The sequence below is a fragment of the Pezoporus occidentalis genome, unplaced genomic scaffold (assembly GCF_034315485.1).
Source record: "Pezoporus occidentalis ecotype Australia unplaced genomic scaffold, CSIRO_AGI_Poc_V1 ctg62, whole genome shotgun sequence".
Classification (NCBI taxonomy): Eukaryota; Metazoa; Chordata; class Aves; order Psittaciformes; family Psittacidae; genus Pezoporus; species Pezoporus occidentalis.
In genome coordinates this window covers 2,512,678-2,535,010 of record NW_026915966.1, presented here as the reverse complement: position 1 = coordinate 2,535,010, position 22,333 = coordinate 2,512,678, and the positions used below count along the sequence as shown (strand labels likewise).

General features: G+C 53.9%; 1 protein-coding gene across 6 annotated transcripts in view; it reads right to left on the bottom strand.

Annotated features, from left to right (window-relative positions):
* Positions 1–2,974: 2,974 nt before the first annotated feature.
* SEPTIN9 (septin 9) overlaps positions 2,975–22,333 on the bottom strand; it is a 133,080-nt gene continuing 113,721 nt past the window's right edge. For all 6 annotated transcript variants that reach the window (XM_062639756.1, XM_062639760.1, XM_062639759.1 and 3 more), the window contains 9 exons: positions 22,031–22,222; positions 18,427–18,555; positions 17,997–18,078; positions 17,082–17,219; positions 10,933–11,050; positions 8,459–8,554; positions 7,612–7,708; positions 5,963–6,014; positions 2,975–5,091 (listed from right to left, as the gene is read on the bottom strand). In XM_062639756.1, coding sequence (XP_062495740.1) covers positions 4,956–5,091; positions 5,963–6,014; positions 7,612–7,708; positions 8,459–8,554; positions 10,933–11,050; positions 17,082–17,219; positions 17,997–18,078; positions 18,427–18,555; positions 22,031–22,222 — 1,040 coding nt within the window. In that variant the 3' untranslated portion in view covers positions 2,975–4,955. The remainder of the gene's footprint in view (positions 5,092–5,962; positions 6,015–7,611; positions 7,709–8,458; positions 8,555–10,932; positions 11,051–17,081; positions 17,220–17,996; positions 18,079–18,426; positions 18,556–22,030; positions 22,223–22,333) is intronic.

The window sequence follows — 22,333 nt, the reverse complement described above, 5'->3', positions numbered from 1 at the left end:
GAATGACTTATGAAATTGCAGTTTTTAGCTTAGCTGGGTAATGTTAATGAGAAAATATCGTGGGCTGCGGGTGGAAGTCTCCTGAATCCCATAAGTTCGGAATAAATTATTCTTTTTTCCTTAAAGGAAGCAAAGAAGTGCAATACCGCTCCTAAAGCAGGCTGCTGCTGAGAATCACTGATTCATTTGTATAGGACCAGATCCAGCTCAAATAAATACAAACTGCAGCAAAGTTACAAACTTCAACTTGCTGTGGGCATGGAAGAGACATTTCTGCTGTGGTTTTGAGAAGGAGCAGCCAGGCTGGGGCCAGCACCCCTGTGATGGAGGTGGCGTGAGGAGGTGGCACAGGGGTGGAGGTGGAGGGGACAAATCCTCCTTTCTGCTGCAGCCGTAGAGAAGATGATCAAATAAAAACCTCAGGCTTTCAACTGCAGTGCAGCAGCTTCACAGTAATTAAAGCTTGAGATCAGCAGCTCTGCCTATGCCCCAGCCTGGCTTGCACATCAAAAGGAGACATTTCCCATGAGGACAGGTCCCACATTGCCCAATTCAGGGCTTGATGCGCACTGTGGGCTGTTTGTAAGAGTGAGGATCCAGAGAAGTCTCACCAGCAGCTCACCCTGAGCAGGTGATAACACACCCCCCTGGGGTACCCCGTGCTCACAGTCACTTGGAGCTGCCCTGGTTTTTGGGGATCCAAAGGGACCATCCCTGGAGCAGGAGCATCCCTTCAGGACACAGCAAGCTCCCAGCTCCAAGGTAGCACACAGCCACAACCAGCACCTGGCCTCCTACCCAGAGAGGATTTATTTCTCCCTGAACAGGTCTCCAATGATGTTATTAATCAGCGAGATGGACAAGTACAACAGTTTACTGTGTGCTATGGACGAGCGATAAGTCTGAGCGCCGATGCCTGGGATAGCAATCAGGAGAGGGCGAGTGAAAGGAATAGGAGGGTAGAGCAGCATTGTGGGTAAATAGATGCGCTTCTGGTAGTGATTACCCTCCAAGTAATTAGTTTTTAAATCAGGCAGACGTTTCGGGAACTACTCACTATGAGCTGCTTTAATTATTTATACTCCCTTTTATTCTTATTATTTATAGTCATCCTCTTTGCACGGCGATGCTGCTGCGTTGGGCTGCTCGGGTGGGACTGGGACCCACCTCCAGCCCACCTTGGCCAAGCAGCCATGTCCCCCAGTGCTGCCAGGTACCCCAAGAGCCCGGCTGTGCTGGGGGGTCCTCGTCTCCCTCCCACAGCCCAGTGAAGAGGAGCCAGTGCTGTCACTGCGGAAAGCCCTGCTCTCTTCTGCTCTGCTCGGTAATTAAACTCTCACTCATCTTCATTTCCCTCATTTGTTAAAGTGAGGCCACTCAATAAGCCATTAGTGCAAGGCCCTTTCTGTCAGCTACAGCATCGTTAGGCAAATTTCCCTTCCAGACAGCTCAGGAGGGTGCTGGCAGGGGGAGCAGCCCAAGCTTGCCTCCTGCTCTGCCAAACCCTCCCCATCTGCCCCTCTCCAGGGTCACTCCTGCCCCACAGCTGAGGCTCTGGGGAAGGGGAGCCTGATTTGCAATGGCAAAGTATTCCTGCAGCTGGGCTTTTTCCCATAGCACCAAACCCCTGCTCCATCAGAGCATCTGCTGGTGCTGCTCACCCTTCCCCAACCCCACCTCTTCAGGGCTTCATAACATCTGGAAGCCATTCCCTGCACCATTCCCAGGCATGGATCTCCGATCCTCCAAGCTCCTCCCTGGGGTTGAACAAAAGCTGCTCTTACTGCTGAGCTTGGGAATTCAGCCTTCCCCTTGCTCCAGCCATTTCTCAGGCTGTCACCAGGCCCGGAACATGCTCTGCCCCATCTCCCTCCATGGACACCATCAAATGCCAGAACTGAGGAAAGCAGCAAAAATCCACAGCCACCAGTGCAGGGAAATCACCATGTGAAAAGCTGCTGCAGCTTGTGCAGAGGCAAACCCCATGGTCCCTGCATGTAACTACTACATGTTGATTCCCTCTCCCCTGAGAGCTTTTGCTCTGGGTCTTGCTCCAGTTACAGTAGGACAGCACACACCAAAACAAGGGTATTGCTAGGGATGGGTTTAGCACTGGGGCAAAGGGGGGCCTGTCAGCAAACCTTACTGCACACCTCACTGAATGCCATACAAGATGAGCTGATTCAATGCTCTGAAACCCGGGTGCCAGCAGAAAAACAGAAGGAAAATGTTCATTAAGCCTGCCCTGTGCTCCACACGCCCACAGGAACCCAGCTCAGCCTGACTTGTGCCCTGTTGGGTTTGTTTTCACACAGTTCCAGAACCACAGGTTCCCAGAGGGAAAGGATCATCCGGTCCAACCCCTTGCTCAAGCACAGGGTCACTAGAGCTGGATGTTCAGATGGCTTCTGAGTTCAGCTGACTTGAGTTCTACTGACTTGAGCAGGGGATACAACAGACGTGTAAGATACGGGTTAAAGCACCAGCCTGAACAGGGTGTCTGTGACACCAGGGAGAAAGGTGGTTTTAGGAAGACAAGTCCTCGAAGTGAAGCCAACTCCCAAGGGCATCCGAAGGCCAACCCTGCAGTCATGAAAGGTGTTGAAGACCATTTCCCTGCGAAGCCAAAGCCACACTGGTGTGAAAGGCAAACTGCTGCTCCCCCCAAACCAGGTGCAACCCACCTCTGAATGAAAACACCAGCGACTGCAGTCAAACAGCTTCACCATGAGAGCAAAGGGAGGGCCCCCCCCGCCTCCTTGGGATGTGCAAGGACACCGAGGCCATGCTGGTCCCAGGTGCAGAGTACCTGAGGCAGGTGTCAGAGGTAGGATGAGGCAAGGAGAAATAAACCCTCACCCCAAGGAAGGCAGAGCACAGCAGCTCTGGAGCTGCACTCTCCCATCACCCCCAGGCTGTCCGCACAGCAGCGACCACGCCGTGGTTGGGAACAGACATTTCCAAACAAGCCTCCTCCTATTTGCATTCAAAACATTTATTTTGGGAAATACATATTAAACACTATTATTTATACAAAAATGGACTAAATTTGTCATAATGCTTATAACCCCCAAAAGGCCATTTTAATAGATCTGGATGAAAGGGGGTTTATTGTATTATTTTCATTTTCTTTCTTGACTTCCCCCCAAAATACTCGGGTTACAAAGGAGAAAGCAGCGTGTCTTTGCTTGGCCCAGGTTGAGGCATCAACTAGAGGGAAAACTGAAGTTGAAGATGACATCTGCAGAAGTGCCTCACACGAGAGATTTCTCCCCTTTTTTAACACTTGAAATACATAACATTTTTTCTTCAGTTAATACACTTTTTGGTTCGGTTTTTGCTAAAATATAGCAAGTCAGCAAGTGGAGTTGTTCTTCCCCAGCAGCTCTGTTTCGCTGTTGTGGGGCGAACATGAACTAAGAGGGAGTAGATTCTCCTTGCGATGCACCCCTGCTTTGGCTGCTGGGAGGGAACGTGCATGGGGAGCCCCTGCAAACCTTCCACTGAGCAATATCATCTGGGCATCCCCACCAAGATGAAAGCAACCTCCTCCCTCCTTCTGGTCACCTGAAGGTGGATCTGACCCCCATGGAGACTATCAGGTGGGTTCCACAGCACCTTCCAGTGCTAGAGAATGGGACAAGCTGCCAATTTAGTATTTGTCCCCCCAAAAAGAGTGATTTGCAGGAAGTTTTATCCCTTAGAGGAGATACGGAGACTGGTGGAGCAGAGAACAGAGAGGGTGAGCCGGGGTGGAGACACCTGTGCCATGGTGTTACTTAACCAACCACCCTGCAGGGTCTTATTTACTGGAGACTTGTTGAAAGAGGTGGTGTGGGGGGGCAGAGGAGGGACCGTGGGGTGCAGCACCCACAAACACTGCCCCAGCCCACCCCACCGCTGCAAGTCTCGGTCCGCACATGCACCATCCCCTTACACAAGGGCTAGCAGAAGAGAGGAGTGTGTGACACGTACACACATCACAGAGGGGATCCCCCCTAACTAGAACTGAATTAAAACATACCCAATACTCTGACACAGGGGAAACCCCAAGAATCACAAGGGTCAGACAGGACAACCCTGCACCTCCCATCGCCACTCCGCAGAGACCTTCCACTCTCAGCCCCCTTTGGACAAGCATACTGTGAGCCTGCGGTGGGAAAACCCACCCACCCGAATGACAAATAAATACACAAGTGTTGCCAGGACATCAGCCACATCTGTGGGCCAAGGGAGAGGGAAGAGGAGTCTCTGCTGAGTGCTGCAGGCCTTCTGCAGGCTGCAAGGACAGACGAGGCAAGCCCTCCCTCCCCTCTCCCCCCCTGTTGCAAGGTAACAGTCTGAAAAGGCACTTCTCCCAAAGCAGGTCGCTCTGCGGGGCCGGGGGTGGGTGACAGGCGAGGTGACACCTAAGCACTCCCAGTTTATTGCATATAGACAGGGTAGAGGGGTTGGGTTGGGCGCTGACAGGTCCCAGAGGGCTGCAGAGGGCTTGAAGGAGGCAACAGCAGACAGGGATGGCACCGTCTTGCTCTCTTCATACCGCCGTACCTTGCTTCCAAAGGCAACATTCACCTGGAGAAGCCCTTGCCTTCAATGGACGGAGAAGAGCCTCTGCATGGAGGGGCAGGCAGGGCTCCGGGGCACTCCAACCCCATGGATCTGCTCCCCCAAGCTCGGCTGTTGGGGACCAGCAAGAGCCCGACCTCTGCGGGGACACGGTCCCCAGCCCAGGGATGCTGGACTAGGGGCTGAGAAGAAAACTCATGCCACGAAGCGGGGAGGGATGAGCCCCGCACGACAGAGACAGCGTCTAGTTATTTGGTCAGTTAACATTGGCAGGGGCTGGGGAGAGGGGGAGAGGGACAGTGGCAGGGGTTTATATAAAAATAAAGGGGGAAGAGGGGAGAAAGAGCGAGCGTGAGCGAGCAAGGTCCTGGCTATAGAGCGAGAGGTTACATTTCGTTAGCCACCAGCTCTTTGTCGGTCACGCCGTTGGAGAGGGAGCTCTGGCCCTCGTTCAGCCTCTTGACCCTGTAGGCTTCGAAGTGGATGTTGCTGGTAATATCCTTGATGTTCTGCATGTGTGTCCTGTGGGAAAGGGAGATGGGAGCAATCACATCGCACTGGGTGCAGGTTCGGCCAGCCCAGCCTCTGCCACCCCAACCCTCACACCCCCTGACCTCTGCTTTCAAACACCCCATCCAGCCCAAATCTTCCCTCCTGCTTTACTGGTTAACACTATATTTAGGGCACAGGAGGGAAACAAAGGCAGTTACAGGCAGTCAAGACCAGAAGCCTTCACTGCTATCAACAGCCTGTGCTTGGGTAAGCAGGCACCCTGGCTGTGTAACACCCATCCAGGAAGATCCCAGTCCTACAAGTCCCTGGGATCAGGTTTTGCAGGCCCACACCAATCTGCCAGCAACAGGTTGTGTGTGGAGGCTTTATCTTGCAGCCAAACTTGGGAGAAGCCCAATGTCCCCTTCAGCAAGGCAAGGGGGCTCAGCCTCCCATTCCCTGGCAGCAGAGATGCTTCTGTCAAGAGGGACCAGCAGTGGCCTAGACTCCACAATGGCACGATCATGGGATGCAGAAGGGATGCAGTCTTTGGACTGGAGGTAGGACCTGGGACTGGTGAGGATTCATGAAGGCCAAAAGACTTTCCAGCTGCTTGCAGGTGAGCTGGAGCCACACTGCCAGCAGCAATCTTGGAGTTTGTCCTGACCCAGCTCTCAATCCTGCTCAGCACCATAGCCAAGAAGAGTCCCTGAAACCACGTCCCACTGAGTGGGGCCACCCCTCTCAGAGGGGCTGCAGCAGGCTGGGAGGGGATGGAAGGATGGAGGGATAATGGAGGAGCAGAGAAGCAGCTGCTGCTTCAAGCTGGGCTGGGTTGTCCCCTTTCACTGGATGCCACCTGGTGACCAAAGGCTATGGGGACAAGGACAGTCCTACCAACCTGATAAGGAGGTCCCGCAGGTAGGCGAACTCACAGTGTGTCGTGTTCTCCACTGGTAGAGAAAAAGAGAAACCCATCAACATGCACCCATGGCATGAGTGTGGCAATCACATGGGGTAAGGAGGACTTCACAGAATCACAGAATCCCAGACTGGTTTGTGTTGGAAGGGACCTTAAAGCTCCTCCAGCTCCAGCCCCTGCCACAGGCAGGGACACCTTCCACTAGAGCAGCTTGCTCCAAGCCCCTGGGTCCAACCTGGCCTTGAACACTGCCAGGGATGGGGCAGCCACAGCTTCTCTGGGCACCCTGTGCCAGCGCCTCAGCACCTTCACAGGGAAGAGCTTCTGCCTTATACCTAACCTAAATCTCTCCTCTTACCCCAGGGGCTACAGGGTGCAGGACCAAACCAAACAAGGGAGCTCGCAGAAGCATCTCCCAGCACAAACCCCTCTTTGGACCAACACAAGCTTAAGTGGGTCCCAGACAAGGCAGGGAAAGGGACAGCGGAAACTTCACAGGCATGAAACACAGGAGTGTTTCATCTGTAGCTTTGCCATGAGCATCCTGCTGCATCCCAGGCATTCTGGGGACTGCTGCCCAGGCTGGGGTGCTGTGGAAGGACTCGGCCTCTTGCTGACAAGGCTCCCTCTGTCTGAACAGGGCCTGGAGCAAGGAAGAGTGCTTGCAAGAAGGAAAAATCAACAGGTGCTGCTCCATCACAATTTTGTCTGATAAATTGCAGTTTAAGTCCAGAGGATAAATTCCCTTTTCTCAGTTCTTTCTTTACCCAAAGGGGTTTGTACATCATGCAGGAATGGCAAACCAACAAATAACACTGCTCTGCAAAGGCTGCCCGTGGCCAAGGCTGGGTCCTGGGGTCTCCCGGTGCTGAAGGCAGATGCCACACATGGAAGGTGAGTGGATAAACGAATCCCCTTAAACTCAGCCCTTCCAGGGACCGAGCACGAGAGGGCAGCAGAGCTTTAAAATACACTGATTTTTCTGGCATCTTTGTTAAGCCATTCCTCAACACGGGATTCCTATTAAAAAGACTCATAAATGAGAATGCTATGAAATGAAGGGGCGGAAGGTAAGAAGGGTGGGCACTGGAGATGTGCCACTTGGCTGCCTGAAACCAGGACAGGGAAACATGTGGGTGGAGGCAGGAGCTTCCATCTGTAGCCTTTAAACCACAATTTAAAATGGGGGAGAATCCAGGAAGATGCCAATGGGATAAAAACAGAAGAGGGAAGAGATCCCACAAAAGGCATCAACCAAATGCATGGTGGAGGGTAGAGATGCCAGGGGAAGGCTCTAATCTGGGCTTGAGACAGAGAGATGTCACTTGTGCCCTCACATCCAGCCATCAGGCATTTAACTGTGTGACAAGCAGAAGCCAGGCCACAAGACACCCCAAAGTGTCCCCTCTGGTACTCAGCATCTCCGGAGATGCACAAAGGTCCAAGAAGTCAGCACAGGAGCACCTGCCAAGGTATTTCCAGCCCTCAAACACCAGAGAAGTAATTTTCTTTCGAGGGGCAGGGGAGCACTATATACACCTCAATTTCTATGCTGGTTTTGGACCTCATCACCTTCTAACAGGGCAGGGAGATGGGCTCAGGAGGTAGGGAAAACAAGGACTAGCTACCTTCAATGGTGCCCCACTTGGTCTTCCTTCCAAGGATTCTTCTTCCATTAACCTGGTATTCCTGGTCACTGCCCACCACTGCAAACGGGATCATTTCCTGAGGAAAGAGAAAAACAAGGTTACAATTTCCTCCTGAAAAGTGATAGGAGATCAAGCTGGCGAGCAAAGTCTTACATCAAGCTGCTTCAGGAGTGTCATGGGATGAGCTGGTCTGCCTGTGATGCTCCTGAGCAGTGCTGCCTGTCGGGGATGGCAGGCAGCCCAGGACTTGGGCAAAAGCATCTCTCCCGCATGCCCAGTCTATAACTAGTCTAAACCCAGCCCCGAACCAGTGTAGCCCAGCACCTCTTTTGCAGGCACCAGCATGCAGCCAGGGCAAAGGTATTATGATGCTTCCCTCATCACTTGCTGATCCAAGGTGGTGACTTTGTACCTCAGAACCCCCAAATTCTTTGAATTTGCTCAATCTACTTTCTTGAGCCAAAAAAGTTACTTCCTGTAGCAAGGACATGACAGCCAGGGCAGCAGAGCAGCCCTCATGGCAGACACCAGCACTCCCCATGCCTGGGGCAGGCAAGGGGCCATAAGACCCCTCTGCTCGCTGGTTGCTGAGGGCACCTTTGAGGAATGGAGCTGGGGACGGAGCAGCGACATGGATGGGAGAGGAGACCTTCCCCTGCCCCTGCTCTGACCTCTGGCAGGATCCTTGGTCCCAGACAGACCCTGTGGATAGGAGCTTTGGAAAGAAAATAGAAGCCCCTTGCAAGAGATCCCCCCAAGGACATCCTCAGCCACCAGAGCTGCAGGCCCCATCAAACACATCCAAGCCACAACCACAGGCACTAACCCTGAATTTCTCATTCACTAGTCGATCTTCAGAGTCTTCATCAAACTCCTTCTGAGGATACACATCGATCCCATTGGCGAGAAGATCAGCCATTATCTAAGGGGGAAGAGCAGAGGAACATGAGAAGGAGACACAGGCAGAGGAGCTGCATTCCCACCACAGCAGCTGCTCCCACCTGACCCAAAAGGCCGTTGTGAGCAATGCCCACAGCAATGCCCAGCAGCAGCATCTTCCCTCTCCATCCTAAACACTGCCCACCTTGGGGACAGACCTGTGTTTAATTGCTGCACACCTACCAAATCCTTGCCCTGGAATCTCTGCAAGAACCCAGTGCCAAGACATGGCTCAGGCTGAGAGTGAGATGAAGTTACATGAGCTGGGTGCTGCTTTGGGATTGAATAAGACAATACAAGCTGCACCAAACAATGGGGAACATCGCTGCCAGGCATGTAACCCAACACTAAAAAGTCGCCTTCTGGTGTTTGTTTGCACTCCTTGGAAAAGGAGTCACAGCAGGGTTTGATCCAAAAGGACAGGGACACAGACAGCTTGGGAGAGTGGCCTCTAAAGATATTGCCTGTGCGCAAGGCAAAGAGATGCTGAAATGGGATTCCTGAAATGGGTGCAGGCTCAGCTCACGGGTTGCTCAGGGGATCAGCCTTCTACAGAGCTGCAAACCCCAGCCCAGCCTGCATGCTTCCTATGGCAATAAACTCCACGTCAGCCCTAGGCTGTAGGCTTGGAAAGGAGCAGATCCAGTCCAGAGAAACCCCCCAGCAGCCTCCCACGCCCCAGCCAAACCCATACACTATTTTTAGGGGAGCAACCCAACAAAGCAACTCCAAAGGGCATCAGAGCCCATTCCACTAACTCAGTGCAATGCTGGCATCAACCTAGGCATCAACCCTGCATCCAGGCTGGGGCTTCACCATCACCTGCCCATCCTGATCCAAACCCAAAACCCCATTCTTCTCCGAACCAGCTACACCCCCCGGTGCACAAAGGGCTCTGCTTTTGAAGCACACACCAGGAGTGCTGGAGCAAAGGGAAAAGGTCCCAGCCTGTAACCTGGGCTCATTACCTGCCCTCTTGTTGGCGCTACCAGATCTGGAGCCATAAGCATAGGGAAGGTGAGCCCCTCACACTCCCCTTGGCTACACATTCTCCTTCCACCTGGGAGGATTTTAGGGGTCTGGTTACAATCAGGATGTGAGATAGGGCGAGCTCATCCTGAGCAGAGCCAGTGCAGAGCGTGAGAGCCAGGAGCTGTCCCATGGTCTGTCATTACACAAGGATGGTATCAGCAGCTGAGCTTGCCCAGGTGACATCTAGGGTCCCAGACTGACTTTGCAGTCCCAGAACCAGCCCCCCACCCATAGATGCATGGATACCTGCACATGGAGCCAGCAGTCTGCAAAAGCCACTGCAGAGAGCAGATGTGGCACCATGGACACCCCAACCTGCTGCACCAGCTCCTGGAAGATCTCTGTCCAGACAAGCCCAGCCTGGATTACTTCTCAGCTCCATAGCCAGGCACCCTCTAGCTCACTGCTAAGAGAACTGCCTGCAGAGTTTGGATTCAGCCCCCAAAACCAGACTGGATATTTCAGTGCCTGATCCTGTTAAGAGCTGGGAACACAGGTTTGGGAAGGGGTGTTTCACCCTCTTCTGTGCAGAGAAATTGAACCACCCGGGCTAATGTGCCATCTTTTCCATAACTAATGGAGGTGGCCCCTAAAAATGCCTTTTTGGCAAGACCCCTTTCCCCTTGCTTCACTCCCCTGCGATTCAGACTCACAGACCAACGAACTCGGTGGCTTGCTGATGCCTGCAGGGATGCTGAGACCATCGTGCCTGCAGCCACATCCATCAGCTACACAAAGGGATTTATAGCCCTTCTGAGTCCCAAAGTGGGGCATCTCCACCTCTCAGCACCCCATGCCTTGCTATGGATTCAGACAGCTCTTCCTCAGCTCCCCACCACCAGCTCCTGACCAAGGCAATCAAGGGAATTTCATTCCTTGCTTTCTCCATAAATCAGGCCCAGCTGAGCTCTGCAAACTCACACATCTTTTTTGCCTGGTTCCTGTATCAGTGCGTGATGCTGTACAGGGAGGGTTTTCCAGCTTCCACGTGCAGCACCATCTACCTCCCAAAGTAACAGAAACCAGCCTGAAAACAGCACCGATAACAAAGGAGGCAGGAGAAACAGGCCTGGAGACTTAGAGCTCGAAACTTATCCTGCACTGACAAAGATCCAAGAGAAACACCAGGAACTGCTTGGACTGCAGGCCGTTCCTCCGGCCACAGGGGATCGCTCAGAGCTGCAGCCGGAGGAATGTGCTGGGCTCGGGGCCAGGCACTCGCCTTCCCAGCCCTGACAGGGGAGGATGAGGGATCCGGGAGGGGTAAAGGTGCAGGAGGGGATGGGGAGCAAGAGATGGGAGCCCAGAGAAGAGCCGCCAGCTCCTCACCCTTTGTTTGAAGTAGTCCCTCTCCTCCAGCGTTAACGTGTCGGCTTTGGCGATCACGGGGACGATGTTGACCACTTTGCTCAGGCGCTTCATGAACTCGATGTCGAGCGGTCGGAGCCTGAAAAATACAGCAGCAAAAAGGGGATGTGTGCACTGGTAGTGAGGTGGGGGTTGCTGCAATCCCCTGCAGAGAGGAGGCATTCAAAGGCTGGGCACACAGGAGGGATCGCTTCCTTTAGGACAGGGCAAATAAAGACATTTTCTTAAAAGCAGGTCTGGTTTGCAGACAAACACTTGAAACGTTTCCCTTTCAAAGCACCCCGCTATCGCCTGCAAACCCTCACAAAGCCCCACAAAGTGGGAGAGGGCTTTGATCTCTGCATGGATGCTCGCCACTGAGGACTGCAGGAGCTTGCCCAAAGCTACGCGTGTCCTTGGCGAAGCCGGGCTGAGAACATGGGTGATGCCGTGCCCGCGATGTACGAATCAAGCTGGGGAGAAACCACAGTGTGAAACCTCCTCCAGCTCTAGCCAAGCTGTCAACCATCATCAAGGGGCTATTCCTGCTCACACTCCCTCCTGAGCTGAGCACCAGCCAGGACTGCACGTCACATGGGATTAAAAAAGGCTCTGCTAATTCTCCAGGGCTCACAGAGCACTGAAGAGTCGCTGCTTGTTCCAGAGGGCAAAAACATCACAAAATCTCTACAACAAAAATCTCAGTGGAGGAAAGCTGCAGACTTGCAAAACCCCAAAGAGCAGCTCTTTGGGAAATCTCTCCCTGGTAAATGCTCCTGCTGTCAGCAGGGACACAGCCTCTGGTGCCACGCTGCTCGTGTCCAGGGGCTGCAGACACCAATGGGGGCCTGGCCATGACCCTCCCTCACTCCTCAGTCCTCCCTGAAGGTGTTTTTACTGCTGAGGGGTCCCAAACCATGTTCAGAAAAGCCCTCCTGGGGACACCTCCACTTGCTGCAGGTCCCCTTGGTGCCTCTCGGAGTGATGGGTGACAGCTGAGCAGATGTTGCCTTGAAAAAAAGAAACCTGGAGGTTCCAGAGGAGGCCAGGGCACAGGAACACCTCCAGGGTGCTCATGCATTAAGTAAGGAGCCTGTCTGAAATAAAACCTCAGTGAAAGCACAGGAAGGTCAACACCAAAGCCCCAGAAACAAAGGGAAACCTCTGCTGCTCATACATCTCCATGACCTCCAGTGATGGCATGTGCCAGCAGGACACAACCCAACTCATCTTTGGTGGGACTGGGGCAGAGAGGTGAAGTCACCTTTCAGAGGAGCTGTAGGCTTCAGACCAGCCCTGTGCCATAAGACAAAGGGTCCGTGGCAACAAGGAAGAAAGAGAAACAAATGGGATGGTGACTTAAAATGCCCTGGCGCAAGCAGGGACCCGACAGGAGCCCTGTAGGGGGGAACACGGAGTGGAGCAGAGCATAGCCAAGAGAGCACCTACTGCCAACATGCTCAAGCCAAACCCCTCCGTGGTCTTCTCAGGCCTCGCAAAGGGCTCAGAGAACCCCCATACCCATCACAACTCCTGCAAACCCAGCAAGATTCACACAAGAGCAAAGGGGAAGGAGCTCATCCTGCTCTTCTGCACTCACCAGGCAGTGCTCCCATTCCATGAGGCCACCCCTGCCTAGTTCCAGCCCCAGAGAGACCCACTCAGCTCCGGCTGATCCCAAAGGAGCAGCTCAAGGCAGAGCCAGCACTGGTGACCCAGCTGAACTTTCCCTGGTCAAACCCCAGGGATTGGGCTGGACCTGCCAGGTAGACCTTCCCTCCACATGCTAACAGCACACATAGCTCAGAGCACATCATTAGCCCAGCTCACGCTGTTAGCATGTGGATAAACGAGTTCCTAATGCACACAGTCAGGAGCCACAGATCACCCTGGGCCCCAGGAAAGAAAGAGTTTGGCTATTTAAATAAAAAAGAATAGAAAATAACACAGGGAAACCCCCACGGACACATCTAAGCAGACTTGCTGCTGGCAAACATTGTTTGGAGCTCTGCATAATGTATTTCCCAGACCTCCAAGGAAGTAATGCAGCTATGCTCCTCGCCCAGCAGACTTCTTTCCCCTCCTCTCTTTGCTATTTTTCAAACAGTTTTTCCCCTCTAAAAGCCTCTTCCCTACTGAGACTGTGTTCCTGCCTCTTTCATCAGCTTTTCTTTTAGAGTGAAGACCAGGATGCACATGTAGCCAATGCAGATGAATTAGCAGTCACTCAGACATTTGAGTTTCAGCTCAAGTGACCCATAACACCCATTGATACCTGGAGGATGCCAGCAGTGAGCCTGAGAGCAGGAAGCAGAGCCAGAGCCAGCCCACACCCTGCCCATGTCCAGCAGCATCCACTCAGGCACAGTGACCATGTCCCACACCCGTCTGCAGCCAAAGCCAGAAGGGCCCAAGGCACTTCAGCCATGACTTGCTGCTCCAATGGCCAAGTGCCTTGTCCATGGAGGTCACCTCCCATGGGCACCTCACTGCATCAGCCTGGAGAACTGGAAGGGAACCAAGGGGCTCCCCAGAAGAGCAAACTTTATGTTTAAAGGGAATTTTGCAAGTTTCTACATACTCCATCAATTCCTGCTGGGAAACCCCCAAAAGACCCTAGGTATTTAAAAGAAAGCGATTCTTTTCACTAAGAACAAGACCTGTCACTAGACATCACGTTCATTTGAAGACACCAAAGGAGAATAAATGGCTTAAGGTGACCACGAGGGCAGCTTGCTTTGCACTAACCAGGCAGTCACCGCCAAGGTCACAATGGGGCAGCTTGGGATCTGCAGGGACCAGTTTTGGTGTTTAACCACCATCACCATCCTGTAAGACAAGCCCCACATGCCAGCACCTGAGTCAGGATTAGCCTTACATATACAGGCATGCAAGACAGCAAGAGAAAGCCAGTTATTTCATTTCAGGTGCACGCAGTGTGCTCCAAGCAGAGCACAAAGGAGAAGGTACAGCTCAAGGAGGAAAAGCATCTGTTTTCTTTCCCCTTCTGCAGGTGGTCGCTGATATTAAACTGCAACTAGACACATACATGCTTTTGGCTTTGGTGGAAGCAAGTGAAGGAGCTCTAAGAGCAGTGGATGGGCTGGAGGAGTTGCAGGACAGGCTCCAGACCACCCTAGTCAGTCCTGGCTGCTCCCCCATCCCCTCTTGCTACAGGGCTGGGCAAAGCAGTGCAGCGGAGTACACCTTGTGGCTGGGCACGTCATTTCTGCATTGCCAGCACCCACCACATGCAGACAGGTTCTAATCAGAGGCTCATTCCTGCTGGTTCCCTTGAAATGCCGTTACAGGAATCAAAATTCACAGTGAGCTGCAGAGTTATTTCCTTTTGGTTGTGCCCCAGCTCAAACAAGCAGCAAGAATGTGAGCCGTGCATTAAGCAAACACCAGGGAGCACCCAGCAGCCATCCAGCACCATCACCAGGACCCGTCAGCCTGCTCAAGGGACCTGCTGGGCACCAAGAGGGGCAGTGAGCAGGGGTGTGTGGCTGTCCCACAGCCAACAGCTCTGGTACAGGCAGAAAAGGGGCTGCAGGGACCAGGACAGTGTTTCAGAATCCTGTTTCAGAGCTGAGCTTCACAGGGGTCAGAGCCGAGCTATTTATTGGGTGGCACAGAGCCAGGCTTGCAGGGCTGCAGCAAGAAGCTGCTGCCAGCACCTTACTCAGCCTTCACAAACATGGTTTTAGGGGAGTGTTACAAGAAGGAGAGGGTGTGTGCAAACTAGACGGGTTGCAAAGCCTGTCCTGAACTCCCTGCAAAGGGAGATGGCAGCAGAAGCTTCTCCACTGATTAACCCTTGAGCTGCACAGATGGGAGGGCAAGACTGAGCCAGAGCCAAGCAACCTTCTGCTCCGTCCTCTGACTCTGTGCACTCGGGTAACTTTGCTTTCTTTTTATCCTATCTCCTTTTCATTTAAGAAACAGGTGACTGACAGGCTGGGATGCTGCAGCAGCTGGGGCTATGTGCAAGGGAAGGGATGCTGAGTCCGGTGCCGTGCCCATCCATGTGAGCACAGAGGGACAGATGGACACGAGTCACCACTGCTTCGGCTGCATGACATGGTGAAGGCAGCAGCTCCCCAAAGGCAATGCAAACAAGCCCTGTGGCTTGTTCTATCCCAGGGTGGATGACACCAAGCACCGCTGGACAGCAAGCGGCATGGGGCACACACAGATGGTGCCACGTGGACATGGTGGGTGAGGATGTCTCTAGTGCAGGTCCTTGAAGCACTACAAGCCACTGCCCTTGCCAGCACTCCTCCCTGTTGCCTCCTGGAGAAGCCAGAGGCACCGCATCAAGGACCTCAATGCCCTTCCCATACCCATCTGCAAGGGACCATGGACCACCTGCCTCATCAGGGGCCCAAACTCACACTCAAGCTCATGCTGCAACCCCAAGACATGCGTCCCCAAATCCTTGTCCTCCAAAATGAGCATGATCCTCTGCTACCAGCACTGACACAGCAGCTCCACCCAGCAGAAGTGGCCAGACCATCCATTCATGTCCATGGACCACAGGCAGCACTGAGAGGATGAGAAACATAACCTGGGCTTCACAAGAGAGCAGAAAGGAAACCCAGTGCCTGCTCAAGCTCACAGAGAAGCAAAATTTCACACTGACTTCTCCATCCCGCGGGGTTTTGTCCCCTTTCACTCACTCCTCAGCTTATCTCCATCACGAGGGCACACGTGAGTCAGAGACCAGCTCTGACACCAGGACAGGAAACCTCAGCCCCTGAGCCACGGCTGGGGAGCGTGTGCTGGCCCCGGCCGGGCTATCAGGCTACAGAGGGGGGAGGATCAGCACAGGGCTCAGCAACAGCAGCCTCCAACCGCCGGGCTTGCTCGGATATTGGAAACACATGTTCCTGGGAGAGAAAGAAACAAAGCAGCTGAATATCCCCACAACTGCTGTTAGCCGGCGGGTGAGAGAAACCAGAGCGCGCGGCTGGAGAGGCTCCAGCAGGGGACATGGGGATGGGGCTCCACACCGCTGCAAACCTGCAGGGCCTAAGCATCAGATGCACTTGGAGAAGTTAAACACCCAAAGCAATGAGAAAACCCTAATGCTGCAGCACTCTGACCTGCAGGGTCTGCAGATCAGGGCTGAGATAAGTGGGACCAACATGTCAGACTGGCTTAAAAATGTCATTTCCCTTTGAAACGCTTTCTGCTTTCTTGTATTAAACCATAAAGGTTTCGTCAGCTCCTTTTGCTCCCAATCGACAGCCAGTTACACAAGAAGAGCGTAACTGGCCCATGCAGTCATTTTATCCCAGTGAAGAATGCATTTTTGGTCTACCCACTGACAGAAGCAAAACAAAGTCTTTTCTATTGGAATATATCTCTACACGGGGAAGAGGAAATGGCTGACATTAATACAGTGCTGGCGGCTTAAGTTTAGTTTTGAAAACGGACCCAAAAATCTCCCCACGCAGACAGAGCCAGAAGTGGAAGGAACTGACATGGATCAAAAAGAAACTTGGGTCTCGTTTTATGTTGTGACACTTTGAGCGCCCCAGATTTTCACTGCGGGCTATGTGAAGGAGGAAAAAAATAGAGCAAGATCTGGGCCTTTGATGCTGTCACTTGAGAAGTGCCAGAGCCAGGAGAGCTCTGCACTGAATAAACTCCATCCCACTTGCAGACTAGTCAAACAACCTACAAAATACCCTTAAAGGGTGAGGGTGTTTGCTCCTTTGGCAGTGGGAGAAAAAGCAGCTTCTCCCCTTACAAAGGCAGGGGCAGAGCAAAAATAATTAATGCTCTGTTTGCAAAGGCAGCCTTTCTGTCCAGTTTGAGAGCTTGGTGACTGGTGTCCACCCTCTGTGGAACAAACAAGGCGACCAAAGCAAAGCAAGCAGCTAACTCAGGGAGGCTTCAATAGCCCTTGGAAGAGGAAACGCCACATTCCTCTGGGTACAGCAGCTCTGCTCTGTTATTGTGAGGGCTCCAGCCTTAGGAAGGACACCTTCACACTGTCCTCAAGCTCCTCAAGTGCCCAGGAAACATCCCAAGGATGAATGACCCTGATGGCTGAGCTGCCCAAGACTGAATGCAGGAGAGGGAAGGCCTGAGGACCTGAGCGAGGCGGGCAGGGTACTTACGAGTGGCCGGTGGCTGGGATGAAGTATATACAGCAGTGCACCCGTGTGTCGGGGATCCGCTTCTTCCGGTTAATGTTGATTTCCTCCTGCAGGTACTTCTCGTACTGGTCATTGATGAACTTCATGATGGGCTGCCAGCTGCAGAGAGAGAGGAACGTAGGATGATGTGTGAGGGATCTGGACCACCCCGACCCCTGACTGTGTGAAGCAGAGCGCACTGAGCCACGGATGCCTCTGCATCCTACAGAATCCCATCAAACAAACCAGAACACACACAGGGGATGTTTTAGGTCCTGTCAGTTCCCATTCACACAGCAACTGCAGGGAAATCACAAACATCGCACAGTCAACACTTGGCAACTCCATACACCACAGCAGGAGGGGATTTACTGGCTGGTGTAGACAAGTAAGTGCCTAAAAGTCCTCCCTTGTCTCCTGAGCACATCTGCTGAGCGGGGCATCACCAGGAGCACCCCTTGGTTCCTTGCACAGTGTCAGGGCACAGGAGCAAGAGCAGCACCAAACCCCACAAGCCCAGTCTGGCTCATGGTGAGGAGAAAGCACCTGCCATCAGCCAGCCCTGCCCCTGCTGTCCCACACAGGCAGCCACTGTTCCAGGGGCTGCTGGCAGAACCTTCAGAGCAAGGTCAGGGACCGGCCAGGCTGGCACACAGCTGCTCCCAGCTGCAAACAAAGGTTGCCTCATGCCCAAACAGCAGGATGTTTGTGGGCAATCAGATGGTCCAGGATCAGCCCTGGGGAGCATGGCACCGCGCTGCCACCCACAACAGCCCTCTTCCTGCTCCCCACGGAGCACGGGTGGCACAGGACCAGGCTACAGCCCTCAGCACCAGCTCCAGGTCAGGATGCCCCAGGGCCTCTGCTCTGATCCCCATGCCAGCACAGCCAGCTCACCAGTTCTCATTGTTGATGTGGTCTCCAAAGCCCGGGGTGTCGATGACCGTCAGCTTCATGCGAACCCCCTTCTCTTCAATCTCTGAAATGGAGAGGGAAGCCAGTGCATGAGGGGAGCACCAATGGGTGCTCTGGCCAAGCCCACCCTCCCAGAACCAGCTGGAGGGCTGAAGCTTGCTCCCAGGGGAGAAATGCACCTTCAGAGCTTCTAACAGGCACAAATCAGCTCTCCAGAATAACACAGCAGTCCATCTGCCCTGCAATGCCACCTCCCATGGCCACCTTACTTGTTCCCTTCCCACACAACTAAGCCAGTGCTGGTGGATAAAGAAGAAAATCAATGTTTTCTCAGCCTTGCAAGCATCTCTGGGGACACAAGGCAGAGCAGGACCGAAAGCCAAGGCACCAGGTGGGATGTATAGAGCCTCACCGTGAGTGATGGATTTGATTTCAATGGTCTTGGGGATCCTCTCTTCACAAGTCGGCTGTACAGATTTCCGGCTGATTTTGGATTTGAAGAGGGTGTTGATTAATGTGGATTTCCCCAAGCCGCTCTGACCTGGAAAAGAGCAGGATAACCCACAGTCAGCACTCACTCGCTTCCGGGCTGTTTTCTCAGGGATGCTGACAGGCTCAGCCTGCACCGGATCTGCGGGAGGGAGGTGAGAGGTGCAGCTGCTCCCCTGCAGCCCCCCCTGCTCAAGGAGCTCGAGTCCATGCTCCAGTCCATGCATGCTGTGGCCCCAGGCACCTTCTCAGCTCCAGAGCAGCTGGTTTGCTGAGCATGAGGAGGTCAAGAGCATCCAGGCAAAATCACAGCAACCCCGCGGACAGGCAGACACCGACAGGGGAGTTTCAAGGGCTCCAGTGACACTCAGCAGCCCTGGAGAAGGGCACAGGGACCAGAGACCCCCAGGAAGGAGCATCCCTTCCTCCTCTGCCTCCTGCAACTTCCCCTGTCCAGCTCCACAGAGGAGACTTAGGAGCACCTTGGCAGGCCCTTAGCTGGACAGAATTAAGAGCAGCAACAGTTTTCCAGACCTCAGTCCTGCAGCATCTGCTGCTGCTTCCCTGATGGACTTGCTTTTGCAATCAGACCAGCTGGCTGCACAGACCCCTTTTAGCAGGTCTAGGCCAGGAGCTCCACTGAGTCCCACGAACAACATCCCAGGGAGCACATCGGATTCCACAACTTTAACACAAACAGCTTTTAGGAAGAAGTGCTTTCATGCTTTATATCCCAGAGCTGGGGCCGATCTGCGCAGAAAGGACACAACCCTCCAGACCAGTTATTCCACGAGACTGGAAAACAACTTTTCCAGAGCAAAGAAAACAGAGGAACTCCTCAAAACCCAAGGAGCAGATGTTCTGTGCCCCCAGCAGTCATTGCAGAGCTCCAGCAAACACCACGGGGGCCCCTTCTGCCCCATTCTGATGAGCCACATTGCAACCAGCTATTGCTGGTTTCCCTGCTTCCTCCAAGGCCCTGACTCATCCAGGTTGCCAAAGGCACCCAACGGTAGGGTCAACCAGCTCATCAGCCCTGGGCATCACCTCCTGGCCAGTCCACTACTCGATCAAACAGCAGTTTAGAGCCAAGTGTACAATGCTGCCGTTGGGAACCTGTGGTCCAGCACAGGATAGCTCTGCTTGCCGGCCACTCTCACAACTGGGTTGTAAAAGAAACACATAGACCAGGCTGGGGTGATGTGCTCCTGGTCCTCTGCTGCCTGAAAACACATGGGGCCAAGCACAAACAGGCCTGAAGCTGTGAATGCAGAAAGCCAAAGAGAAGCTCTCATTGCACTGCCTATCACTGAACAGAGCACGTGGGGAGAAGAGGAAAGTGGGGTGACAGGGCTAGAGCTCCTGGCAGTCCATTCCTGCCTATCCAAGCTCCCAGAGCTGCACTGCCTGGAAAGGGACCAGGGCAGAGAGCCACCATGACCATGGATGAGATGTCCCCCTCTGAACCCTGGGCACAGGCAGACCTTGCTGAGCAATGGACATGGCTACACCTGGGACACGATGGCCCCAGTGGCTGAGCACAGGGTAGACCTGCTCCCACCTCCCAGTGTTTGCAGCCCTGAGCTGAAACCAGGCAGGGAAAGCGTGGCTGTGTCCCACTGAGCCCGTCAGCTCTCTTCTTCCAGCTGCTCTGCACCAAAAGCTCAACACAAAAGATGTGCTTTGGGTTTTTTCTTTAAGTGTAGACCTTTCTTCTCATCTCTACAGCCTTAGAGGGTACGGGGCTAAGCTGACCTCAGCATGAAACCTCCTTTCAGGGCTGGTGAAGCCCTTTTGAATAGGAACCCCACTACTAGGGCAGAAGACTTTCAAAAAGCCTCACCACAAGGACACTGGCAGCAGTGCTCAGTTCCCACCTCCTGCGCAGGGTAAGTTGCCTCCTTCCTCTCTCCCCTCATCCACTCCACTGTAAAACAGGGATTGAATGATTTCAATGCAAGGACTAGCAGCTTAGGCTGGGTGGGAATAAAGGAGCTAAACTAATCCCTAAAAGCCTGAACATCCTCTAGGGAAGTGCAGCAGGACAGGGGCAGGCTGCTGCCTCCCGTCGCAGCAGCGCTTCTGCAGGGGCACCCCCGAGGTGCTGCTGCCCTCCCGCATCCCTCCCGCATCCCTCCCGCATCTTATGTGAGGGCCAGAGCTCCACTTGTTTATGCTGCCACGAATTCCCCAGCCTGTAAACAGTCAGCCCAGAGCCTGCCAAGGGAAGAACAATGTTTTCCAGCCACGCTGCAGTACAGGCTTTCATACCACACACAGTGCTGCCAAGGCAAAGCTGGGCCCTTTACTCAACATCCCTCCGTATCTGCAAAGCAGAAAGCAGAAAGCTGAGGTGCTGCACAGCACAGCCAGCTTGGAACGATGGGTGCCTCTCCTGCCAGGGAAATAGGGGCCTAGCGCATGCAAGCTTTTTTGTGGACTCTCAGGATCAGTGCTGCAATCCCTCTGCCCTGGGAGTCCTGCTCCACAAAGGACTGGGTTTGTTAAAGAGCCTTGCAAGAACTGGTTCTGCAGTGACTGGGTTTGCAGCCATCCCCAGCCTGGGGAGCCCTCTCCACAGATCAATTTTTGGATGAAAATATCAAAATGGGAAAGTCAGAGCATCAGCAGAACTCCCTGGGAGGCTACAGCACAGAATCAGCAAGCACTGGATCAACCAACCCATCCTGTAACCCCTGGAGCACCCCTCGGCTGCAGGTGCTCCTACCCAATGGGCACCCTGCACAAACCTGCAGCCTTCCTAATGGGAGGAAGCAGGATGGTGAGGCCCCACTGGCACAGCATGGGCCATGGCCGGGGCTTTACTCTGCTCATCCCCCTGTGCTCCCTGTGAGAGGCTGAGGCAGGAAGAGCTGCTGCCTGCACAGCTCATCCCCACTCACACGAGCTGCACAGCACCAGGCAAACACCCACACCTGGAAAAGAGCATAAAAGGCTCATTTCTTTCCACTTTTCCCCCTCACGCCGTGTCCTGCAGCACCCAGCTCTCCAGCACACCCAGCATTTTGCTGGTGAGCTGCTCATGCAGTCCCAGAGCAGAGGGGCTGCAGGAGCACAGACCCCCCCAGCAGATGCTGCAGTCAGAGTGGCCAGTGGGCTCTAGCTGAAATAAAAGTGCGTCATGCCACCCCCTTGCAGCCTTGTAAAGCTGATGAACAGGAGCTTGTAAGCAGCAGGATTTGGACACACAACCTTCCTGCCCTCTCTCCCTGCATGTGGACACCTCCTGGGATGCTCCTTTCTGGAATGTCCCCATGGGTAACGCACCCCAAGACATTGGAAAACGCATGGGACAAAGGCCATGTCCCACTGACAGCTTTAACGACAGCTGAATTCAAGCCAGCTCCTCGGGAGCAGGGTTTGCTGACTCCTAAGGCAGCGACCCCAATGCTGAGCCTCAGCTGCTGCTCCTGAGGGGCCTCCAGAGAGGCCAAACACCATCGCAGCAGAACAAACCCATCTCGCCGACCACGCTGCGAGCAGCTGGCGGGGAGGGAAGAACTCACCCACGACCATGATGTTGAACTCGAAGCCCTGCTTCATGGCTTTCCTTCTCATCTGCTCCAGGATGGCGTCGATCCCCACGTAACCAAAGTCCGCAGCCGGCTTCTCCGGCCGCGTCGGCGCCGCCTGCTTGGGGCCGGCATCCCGAGGAACGTCCGTCATGCCGGGTGCGTGGCTGGGAACTGCCTCTGGACCTGCAGAGGCAAGAAGAGGGTTGTGAGGGGTGGCAGGCAGAGCCAAGCACACAGGGATGCTGCTGCTCCTGGGCAGGGAAAGAAAGGAGCTGCTTGGTGCATCCGAAGAGG